The 11,723-nt window shown below is 39.4% G+C and overlaps 1 protein-coding gene across 1 annotated transcript in view; it reads left to right on the top strand.

Annotated features, from left to right (window-relative positions):
• The first annotated feature begins 1,090 nt into the window (after positions 1–1,090).
• Positions 1,091–11,723, top strand: part of rbpjb (recombination signal binding protein for immunoglobulin kappa J region b) — a 78,370-nt gene continuing 67,737 nt past the window's right edge. Inside the window, exon 1 of the mRNA XM_007248003.4 lies at positions 1,091–1,319. Coding sequence (XP_007248065.1) covers positions 1,300–1,319 — 20 coding nt within the window. The 5' untranslated portion in view covers positions 1,091–1,299. The remainder of the gene's footprint in view (positions 1,320–11,723) is intronic.

Genomic DNA, 11,723 nt, shown 5'->3' with positions numbered 1-11,723 from the left:
ACATAACTGAACCCAATTCTTGTGTATCAAATTAATATAACATAATATACATATATCAGTGTACACAATGCAAGATAATAATATTGCTAAAAAAGATAGATGTATATACAGCTCTGGAACAAAAGAGAGAGAAAAAATTCTGAATTTACCTAATTGAAATTGATTATAATCAAGAGAATGATGGATGAACACAAGCCACCATACCAAGCTGAACCGCTTGAATTTTTGCACAAGGAGTGGCAGAAAGGTGGAGGAGAACATACCAATATGCATGAAAACTGTGAATAAAAACCAGGGATATTCCACCAAATATTGATTTCTGAACTCTTAAAACTTTGTGAATATGACCTTATTTTCTTTGCATTATTTGAGGTCAGAGCTGTAGTTACACAAACATCCTAAAGTATGTACATGCTTTAAAAAGTTTCAATAGCTTCTAATAGCTGTTTTGAACAGGAGGCTACAGTTTAACTAAATGTTTCATCTCTTTTTTAAAGGCAACAAAAGGGGTATTTTACCTGAGAACTTAACTTAGCTTAACTTATAAATAATGAAGGCATAATGTTTTGCCAAAATTGTTTAAAGTGTTGATAAACATGCCAAAACAAGTACAGAATGATCCATCTGTTTCAATGTTGTATTTAAGCACACTTTATTTTGTTTATATGACACTTCCTTTTTTCATTTCATTAGTAATCAGGTATAGATAAGGAGGAATTAATATATATTCTTCTTCTTTTTGACTCCAACACAAATATAACCTACCCTTCTACAATTAGCTAAAAATCAATAAATGTATAATCAGAGTGAGTCTGAGCTCTACTCGTCTGATCTCTCGTCTATTTGTCGAGATGAGACGAAAACACGGAGGGCTGTGTGGGAACGGCTCGCCGCGGAGCCCGCTTCGCCGCTCTCGCGAGACTTGGAGGCCGACTCCACTCTGCTCTATGGTGAGAGTTTTCAGACTCTCGCGAGAAGTGAGAAGTTTCCCACGCCTGTTGTTGTGGCGTCTGCCCTTTTCTCTCACTCTCCCTGCCCCCCCCCCCCCCCCCTTCTTCTTCTCCTTCTTCTCCCCCACTGCCACTACCACCACCACCACCACTATCACCTCCTCCTTCTCCTACCCCACCCCCCTACACCTCACCTCCCCCTTTCCTCCGTCCTCGTCACCCACCCGCCCCCTTTCTCTCCTGCTCCCTCGCCCCTTCATCTCCAGTCTGATTCTGTTGTCTCGGCGGCGAGCTGGTCTGGGAGGAAGGATCTCGCGAGTCTTGGAGTTTTGGTGAGAGTTTGTGGAAGATGGCGCCTGTTGTGACAGGGTAAGTCTGAGATTCAGCCCTGGCGCTGCTCGCCGCTCTCACATGGCTCACAAACAGGGCTGTTTTTTGCCTCAAAGCATCAGCTACATAGAGAGATATCTTGCTAGGTTTTTGCTGGTGGTTGTTTACTGTGCTTTGCTTTTCTGTGGGGACCACCTTGCTGGTTTGCTGGAAGGCGGTGTGTGTGAGAGTATTGAAGAGTGTGTGTGAGTGTGTGTGTGTGTTTTTCCCATCGGAGGAGCAGCTCCACTGTAGTGACTGTTGCCACCCTGCGCTCTCTGTTATGGGGCTTTTGCAATGAACCCAGCGCGCGGTAGGCTGGATAACGTTACAGCGCCTGTATAGGAGTTGAGTTGAGGACTAGCCATCTAACACTTAACGTTAGTTTAGTTTGTTACTTCCCTCATAGCATAAAAGAAAAAAAAAACATTGACTTAAATGTAAATATTTTTTTGGTTGCATTAACCTACATCTTTTTAACCTTGATGATGTGCAGAACACACACACACACAAAAACAACCGTTTATTATTGTGCTTACTATATAGTTAGCTAGTGTTGGCAATCTGACATTAAATTAACATTCATTTAAAGAAGACGTTGTATGGTTGGGACTTGGTCTAGCTACACTTCTACACAATGCTTACAGACAAAATGTGCTCTCTTCTAATAGTAGCTTATTAACTATGTTATCTATAATATTAATAATTATTATTTAAATGTAACGTTACCCTTCTAGACTGCAATAAAAAACTAAGTACAAGCTATAATCTAAGCCCAGAATACAAACAATAACTTGCTACATAGGTTAACCTGGTTAACTAGTTGCATATTTAATGTAGGTTACCTAAGTAAAGTTTAATATATAAGCAATAAAAAAGCGTTGAAAAAATGAACGTTGATTCAGCGTAGGTAACTTAGCTTTAGTTAACGTTAACGTAACTACTTTTGCTTGGTAGCTTTATCTGTGTTTGCACATAGCCATAATAGCATTATTACAAATACATAAGCTAAAATAAACGCCTTGAATAGACAGATGGCTGTTATGAGACTTATGTTTTGGTAACGTTAGCTGTAATTTGAAGTTTGACTAAAACATAGCGTTAATCTACAAATTTAATGTAGGGTTAGCTAGCTAAAGCCACGTAAAGTTTAATACAAGGAATACATGTAAATGAATAATGCTTAATTAACGTAAAATCGATGTGCACGAATAAAGCTGACCAAAAATGAACGTTGATTTAACACAGCTAGCTAACGTTACTTTTGCTAGGTTAACTAAGCTATCTTTATCTGGGTTTGCACATACAGAATTATTAAAAATACACAAATAAACGAGTTAAATAGACAGACATAGGTTAGCTCCTATGAGTAACGTTATTGTGTAAGTTAGCTCTTGCAGGGTTTGAGTTTGAACCGTTGGCGTTGACATGATGAATTTGAGCTTGTAGTTAACGCTAGATCTTCTTCTACAGGGGCTTTTGTTTCGGAGAGCCCCCCTCTCTCCCCTCGGTGCAGTAGTAGCTCTGGGGTTAGCTGGTGTAACGGTAACCTTAACTAACCTAACCTACATTACTGGAGAGTTAGCTAACCTAGTTTTGCTAAGGTAACGTTACCGTTTACACTGCTCCCCTGCTCCTCTCTCTGTGGACGGCTGCTTTTCGTTGTCTTTGCTCTATCTAGCAATGTCTGGCGTATCATGGGATACAAACTAGCCAGTTAACCTACTAACGTTAGTTACGCAAGCTAGCTAACTACCTAGCTACTTATACCCTTAAGTAGATAGTTAACTGCCTAAACGTCTGAGGACTCTCCTACAGACGTGAGATAGTATCGCGTCTCTGTGTGTGTGTATATATGTGTGTGTGTGTGTTCTCTCGTGCTCAGTGTTGTTTACCAAGTTAAGCTAGCCAGCCCCGCTGGCTTCCCCGTCGCCCTCGCCACTGCAGACCGATGATTATTTAATGGCGAGTGCATGTGAGGACATTAAAGCTCCACTACGCCCGGTTTAAGTCTCCTTTGTAGCGCAGGAAAAAGCTCCATGACTAAAACACCACACTCTCAACGCTGGTGGTGTCAAAGAAGGAGTGTGTGTGTAATTTTTGCCTTGTCTGTGGCATATTTAGCTAGCCAGGCATTATACACAACGCAGCCCTTCTCACAGTATGGGTGTAAGAAAATGTCAATATCATAATGTATCATGATATGTTGTTTTGCCATACTGAATACATTTTCTATAACATTAGTATTAAATCGGGATTAGTTTCTCATTTCACACTTCTACTCAGTGATAAAGCTCTTGCATCCAGACTGCAATTGAAAAAATAGAGGATCAGTGAGGTGGTTTTTTTTTTTTTTTTTTTTTGGCTTTCTCAGTCACATGGCACCGCGTTCAGTAGCTCCTCCACTTCCACTTGATGTTGTGTTTATGTGGATCTCAGTGGAAACGTGCGCACAAAGTGTAATTACAGCGTGTGGCAGTGGACAAATAGCTATTTTATAAAACTCAAGGTGACGAAATTCAGAAATGAGTGTCCGGATGGGACTAAAATTACTTTAAGACCAAGAGTTAAGTGAAAAACAGTAGGTAATTCAGCCTGTCATTTTCTTAGAGGACGTCTGAGAAAAACACATACATGGTCGTTTCCGAACGGGAATAAATGGTAACGGACCACTATAAAAGAGAAAATTACCTCAGGACCCCCCTGAGGTATAGGGCTTCACGCAGTAAAAGGTGTCCTTAATCTGATAGTTTACGTCATATTAGACATAGTGTAAAAAAACCACATTGTATCTGATATTTTTCTGTTTTCAGTTCGGAACTTCCACTTCCAATGCGTTATTAAATTCTGTAACAGATCGGAATTAATTTGACCTATACCACTTTTATTAATAATGGAGAAAAAGCGTGTTGCTGTATGAAAAGGATTTCTTGAAACACTAATCTTGGCGCCTGTTAATGGTTAATGGAAGTCCTGCTGTTTAACAAAAGAGACAGTAAGTTTGCAGCTTGTGTGAAGAGCTGAGGAAAATCAGCATGCTGGTGGGAAAGCCCATTGGTTGTGGAGATGTGCGCAGGTGCAGTAGCCAGAACAAGCCGAAAAAATTACGTTTGTTGTACATTTGTGGGAGAAGCGTTACAAACTATTCATGATTTTTATATATTTGTTTTTGTCTGATTTTATTTGTTGATGTTAAATATGTTGTTCAAACTGCGATTAGACATTTGCTTTAGAGTATTTTGGACAAGAACAAACAACAGATAGGAGGCTGGTCTTGCATGAGGGGATATAAGTGCATTGAGTGAACTGACTTGCCTTTAGTTCAAGTAGAAAAAAAATAAAAGGTTGTGAGGAGGATGGAAAATGGACAGCAGCAGTGAGTCAAGGACTTTAGTGGTAGAAAATGTGTCTCTGAAACCTTTGGACTGATGTCTGTTCCAATTATTTTAGAAGACTTGTCATAGCCGCACAGTGTTTCTAAGAAAATGGCGGAACACAGCTACAACCTATAGCTGCAAAAGAACATTTTTGTCAAAGAAAAGTTAATGATGATAAGGCAAACCTGGCTGTGTTGTAATCTATCGTTAGATCCCACTGTCCTGATTGGATAAAATTATATATATATATTGTCTCAGATTTTATAAGAGTGTTTTTGTACCTTGACAGGCATTTTTTTTCTTCTAAAAGGTATGATATCGCAATATATTGTGACATATGGATTCGTAACTCCTGTATCGTGATATGTTTCGTATCGCCACGTTCTTGGTAATACACAGCCTTATCTTGCAGGCAGACAAAGCTGAACAAAATGTGAAATATGTTGCAAGCCCTGTACTTGAGCCAGGAGAAGACAGACAACTGTCTGATGCACTCGGCCAGTGCTTTGAGGAGGATTTTGAGCCCTTCAGCTTCAGTCCAAGTTACGCATAAACAGGCAGCTTGCTTATTTCAAGGCTTTTTGGTCTTTTCACACAACACTGACCAGCTGCCTACAGTAGTTAAATGAAGCTGATAGACAATCGTGAATACAGCATACTGTTGCTGTCAGGTTAAAACTATAAAGCAAGTCTAAAATCTTAGTTTTATTGTAGCTAGTGAACTTTCAGTAGACGTCTCTAAAAATTAGAAAAAAGGTTTTTGCATGATAGCAGGGACTGTGACGACGATAATTGCAAATGGCTAGAGTAAGCTATGTGTAACTGAAATATTTCTAAGTTAATCAAATTGGAACTTGTGAATTGGAAACAAATCGATTTGAGGAATCAATGCTGATACCCTGCTTTAATTTAGAATCAATAGCTGTACATATTAGGCATTAAATAATACGTTGTGTACAGTCTGTCTCCATTCAAACTTTAGACTAACGGTATGTTTAATAAAAGAAGAAAGCATTTGTATTCTCCTACAGAGAGAGAGAGTATAGCCCCACTCACCATAATCCTGTGGGCAGCTCAGTAGGACAGACAGTGGATTTTGGGTTTTGTATGTTATATGTGTGTGTGTGTGTGTCTGTGTGTGCGCACGTGCAGGGATAGAGGGGGCTGGCAGTCTGTGTTCTGTGTTTATTTGGGGGTTTTCCAGTACCAGACCTGAACTGCCCCCGTTTTGTTGTTGGAGAAGCCAACAACTGGCTGTCCAGTGACCACCTGTCCATCTGATTTTGTGGACCCCCCTTTCTTATCCATCGTCCTTTCCTAGCTGGAAGGATAGGAATTGTAGTCAGTGTGTATTTTTTTAAAGAAAAAAAAAAAAGCATAAATATAATTAAAGTGCCATAAGGAGACTTCATTAGCATGAGGGATGGCATTGCTGTGTCAACGGCTGGCTGCTTGAGTGAAGGCTGCCCTCCTGCCCCTTTTGCAGTTGAGCTTGTGGTCTTGAGCGGGGGGTCAGGAGTTCTCCCAACTGTTTTACTGGTCGAGAATACTCATGGGAGAAGGGGTGGGCCACAGTCTTGACTCATGCTTGCTTGCTTTTTTGGTAAAGCTATAACTGACTGGCTTGCTAGTGGAGTGTATCACTATATCAGTTCATCTTTATGCATCAGTGCAGCGCATTTGCATCAAGTTAACTCATAAGCAGAGGGGGAAATTTGCTCTATTAACAAGGAACCAAAGTTCACATTTATCTGCATTTTTCTTTTCAGATTCGACCTTTTTATAGAACAAAAATATCTGACTTATCTGTATGTCCAGGGATAATCTGAATCATGTTTGCCGATTCGGTTTTTATTTACTTATCTTATATCTAATTTGTTGTAGTCTTATACATTTAGTTGTTCGTATTGTACAGCACTTTGGTTGGCATTTGTGATTTTTTTAAATGTGCTCTAGAAATAAATTGGACTTGACAAAAATATCTTAAATATTTCTTAGGTTGCCCCAGTTTTTTAACGTTTAAGTTGATGTAATGTAATGTAATGTGGTCAGAAATTTGTGGATAAGCCCATAATAAGCAAAACAGGTTGTCTCAACAAAAACCCCAAAACCAAATCCAATGTCTTAGACCAAGTCATTTTGCAGCATTTATGTTGGTCCATTAATTACTCATTTGTAACTGAAGAAGTCAAAAAGTTTAGAAAATGTCCAAAATTGAACACACATTTTTTTTGTGAGATTGACAATACAATGTATGCACTAATGAGTGCATGCAGTTTCACCCATCGCTGACTAGCAGACATTTTGCAAAGGTACTAACAAACAGTCTCTTAGTAGAGCAGATAATGCCTCATGTGCAAGTTTTTTTTATTTTATTTCTAATGGTAAAATATAATGTGGAACATACATTACAATCATACCAATTGGGGGGGGGGGGGGTGGCTTGTGAACTGCTAGATAAATAAGTTATTTCTTATATTTACTATTTATGCCAGTAATTATGGTATAAATTATATACTTTGCACTTGAATGAGTTAGGAAAATCAGTTTCCATTTGAAATCAAATACAGCGCCCTGCCATAATTAAAAGACATCTCAAAGTACTGGCCTTTTCCAGTTGCTCTATTGAGTGTAAATTGTCCGGTTCTGCTTTATTCCCTAGTCAGTGCTACAAGGACAGATTTTGTTTAAAAGAGCACAAGGTGCTTAGTGTTTGTGTGAAATGTTCAAAAACCTTTTGCACATATCATGTATCTTAAATTGCTGGAGGTATTGTTATGATGATATTTATGCTCTGTAACCCATCCTTTTTTTCTAGCTGGGCTGAAAGAAGAAACCAAAGGGAATCTTTAACAAGCTGTAGGTTTATTTTTTAAATTATTTGTTATTAGTTGGTCCTAATGCAAAAACATTCATGTTTAATTTTTTTGGTATTGATTTAGTTTACCACATTTTGTGGCATCCCACACGGCTCTGTTTTAGGGTTTGTGAAGCTGTGTACAACTGTGTCGATAAGTAAAGAACTGAAGTGTGGGCCTACACAGAATCTAGGGGGTTAACCTTCCCAGTTAATGTGTGTTTCAGTGCAAAAATCTGTCCGTGTTTAGGCAGTAATCTCTGAATCATCTGAAATGATGAGCACATTAATCACCTGTTCCAACACGATGTACCCTCAGGAAACGAGATTCAGAGTAACGAATCAAAGCTGTTCTCTTTTTCAGTTTCTGTTCATGAGGAGTGTGTGTGTGCTGTTCACTGAAAAGAAGCAGCCCAAGCACAGGCTCAGGAGCTTCAGTCCTGTAGAATAGCTCTGTAAAGACTGCCTGCAAGGGACAGTAAGGTGTGTGTGTGTGTATAAATGTGTGTGTGTGTGTGTGTCTGTCTGTTTGTGGCAGAGGTCTGCCCCTGCAAAAAAGAGGTGAACTGTGTTAAAAGAGAAACGCTCCCTTGGGGCCTCTAGCCTTCCCTAATGCCTATTATCAAGGTGAAGGTCTGAGGGACTGAAAGAGGGAGAGAGAGAAAAGAGGACTGAGGAGAAAAGGACAGAAGAACAGATGTGGAATCGGCAAGCAGACTAAAGAGGAGGAGACGGTGTAGAGTTTAAAGACTGGTACGGGTGCCGATCTGACCTCTACTCCTCTGGCGGCCCCCCTTCACGCTGTTACCTGAGCAAAGGTTAGCTATTAAAGGCTGCTGCTCTGGCGCACCATTGACAAATTAGTTTCTCACCTCGACACATCCCTTTGAACGGTGACAAAGTGGCTGCTAGCGCAAGTCACAAAGTAAGAGCGAGAAAAAGGAAGCCGTCTGCTTACTGTAATAAAGCGACGAGTTGCATCAGCTGCGTGTCTGCTCGGCGCGTAAAGCAGACGGGGTGCAGATTGCATCAAAACCTTTCGAAAAATTTCTGTTGTTTTATTTAGCTACATATAAATATATTTGTTCTGTTTTGCATGTTTGAACAAAGCACACATTCATATACTTGATAGAAAATCAGTACATCCTTGATACACATTACTCACGTTAAATGAATACGCTGCTGTTTATATTTCTACTTAAGTTTGAGTATAAAAGTACTTTTACTTATGTGTCAATAACAATATAAAAAGGTACTGATTTATTTGAGATAAAATAATAGTTGCAGTATTGTTTGGATTCAGATTCTGGGTGTCTGAAACAGAAATAACAGCACCAAGTTTGCTGTTAAATATCGTGTTTACACCTGGTCACTTCACCTAGGTTGAGTATCAGGATTATATGTAGGTAAAATAAAGCTATATAAAAATGCAAGAGTAAGCACCTTTGAGCCATCACTTTCCACAAATCATTCAACATCCCATACTTCTCCTATTACAGCCAAAACACCAATAACAGTTGCTGCCCAACAGGCTTATTTGCATATTCTGTCCCACACAGCAATTATATTTGAGACTGATTTATCTGAGACACATTTGACTGTTTAGTCAAAATGCTTGTGTTGAGAATGTTATTAGGATGCAATTTGGATACAAGGTCTCTTGCTTTTTTCTTTTTCTTTTCTCTCTCTCTCTTTCTCTCTCTCTCTCAGATTCACAGTATTTTCAGTATTTTAATGCTGAGCTGAGCAGAGCTTTTACTGTTACTGTTACTCTTGGAAGATCTTTGACTTCATTATTATTTAATGTTAAAACAGCATTATTTATCACTTTGGATGGCCAATTTCATCGCCTATTAACAAATAGCACATTTGTGCTATGAAAATTCTATGTTTACATAGTAGGTAAAATCACCCAACTCCAAATTTCTCACCAGATCCCGTGGTTTCTTTAGTCTGTGCTAATCAGTGCTTCACTTAAAGTTTTGGTTTCATCTTCATCTGTATCAAAGAACTTCAGTGGCTTAAGGTTGGGCTTATCACAGAGACTGTGCTTGAGGTATGTTATGAATTTTGCTGTTGACACGGCCACACAGGAACAAAGTAAAGCTAAAGTAAAATAAAATAAAGAAATTCGACCTGGATTTGAGCCAGTTTTACATACTGTTTGAATGTAGCCAAAGTGAAATCCTTGTGAATGAAGTAAACATCCCAAAAGTACACACTCTTCATTACTGTCCACCACTAGTTGTTCCTGTTATGTTATGAACATTCTGCGGTGAATGGACCAGTGGAAATGGCCCAAAAATACTCGTACTCTGAATAAAATCTTCTAACATAAGTGAAGAACATTTTCTTTCTTTTCTGTCTTCTGGAAAAGTGATGGTTGCGGGGATGGTCTTGGTCCAGCATATTTGAAGGCCTAACCCATTGGTGTCCGCTTTCAGGCCATGCTCGGTTTGAAAAATGCCTGTCCGGTCTTTTTCTGTGACTGCTGCCAGACACTCAAGAAACTTCACAGGATGAAACGGCAGATTTCTTCATGATTTAGCTTGGCTCAGCTTTGGCTTGGCTCTCGACGTTAAGTTTGGTCCGCTGCCACATGCGAGTCGTAGGCTATTTGTCAGCTGAAGTATGTGTGCGCATACTTTGAGCAGGAACGGTAGTGGGCTTAGTGGTGGCACTGTCAGAATGGGTTCAACTGTGAAAATGTTTTCAACTACTGGAAAAGGTCCGCTCCAGTTTGACTGACGGGTTACTTGACGTATTGATGTTTGAATAGCTTCCATCTGAAGTGACCCATTTGTTCTCCAAATGTGGGTTTTAAGTTCCTCACGCCAAGTAAGCAGGAACATTATTGACTTACGTAAGCTTGGTGTGTTTTGAATGGCCTTACCTTTATCTGGAGGGATCAGATTGTCATTATCACTTGATGCCAAAAACGGAATTAAGACATAAGGGGGAGGGGGGGAAGCTGGTGCAGGTTTATGAAACGCTGGGGCGACTGGACAGAAATCCCAATTCCTCCATTGTGTTTGCCTTGGCTTGGGCTGTGTAGGAGGAGAGAAAAAGAACTTGTGAGAAGAGCACTGTTTGCCGTGCCCTTTTATTTCACAGTTTCCTCATTCTCACATCAGTCTGTTGGTTACGATTACAGAACAGTTCTTCAGCGTCAGCACTTCCAATCTTCCAGGATGTTTCATTCAGAAAACATGAAGTGATCACCTTCATCTGACCCGATCAATGTTTAGTTTCTGACTTTTTGTGGTGTTTTTGGTCAAGTTGAGTATGTTTGTAATAGAGTATATGTTTGTAATAAACATATTACAAATGCTTTTACAGTTATTCATATGTTGACACCTAAAATCTAATACTGTCCGCATGTAGATGATGATGTACTTTTTACTGTTTAGTTTATTATGTAGGGAGTAAGGAGATAGTTAAGATTAATCCAGGATGCATTTTATATGTTTTGCCTTCAGCAGCCAGAGCCTGAAAGTGTGGGTAAAAATGCAGTTTTTGTGGACGTGGGAGGCCTCAACCCAGATAAAAAAAAGAAATCCAGAGATAGACCAGTCTGATGCAGTATAATTATTGGGTCCAGTATTAACTTAATTCATTTATTGGATATTGAATCAACAAGGCTGATTCATGTACCAAGCCATAATTCAGGATGCAGCTTGCAGTGATCCGGATTCCAGTTCCACATTTTACCATAAACACACGGCAGCTTCGGTATCGGCGAGTGTTTGTTTGGAGATATTTTAGTGGAGAAACATAAAGAACAAAGCACATAAATAAGTAAAAAAAATAATAATAATAATTCCCCGTTATATCCAAAATATCCAAATGTGTATGTTTAGGTGAAATGCCTTGTCTTTTTCATTTTGTTAAATAATGTCCGATTCAGTGGTTCTATAGCTGTTTGCATTTGTTTATCGGTGACATAAACGTGATGTATGTCAGAGCCTCTTGGGACCAAAAATAAATGTTTAAAGAAAACCCCTGACAAGAATGTGCTCATTCTGTAATTCTCAGAGACAGGAAAACGGCCTGCGTTGATGAATTGTTTGTTTTGGCTGGAGACGAGGGCCTCAGAGTTGTGGAGTGACTGTGACTGACAGTGTGTGCTCTTTTTGAAGGGGTGGAGGATTTAAAGTTTTTATTTTTTAT

Source organism: Astyanax mexicanus, chromosome 8 (genome assembly GCF_023375975.1).
Source record: "Astyanax mexicanus isolate ESR-SI-001 chromosome 8, AstMex3_surface, whole genome shotgun sequence".
NCBI lineage: Eukaryota > Metazoa > Chordata > Actinopteri > Characiformes > Acestrorhamphidae > Astyanax > Astyanax mexicanus.
The sequence above is the reverse complement of the archived record's forward strand: the minus strand, read 5'-3'. Positions and strand labels throughout refer to the sequence as shown.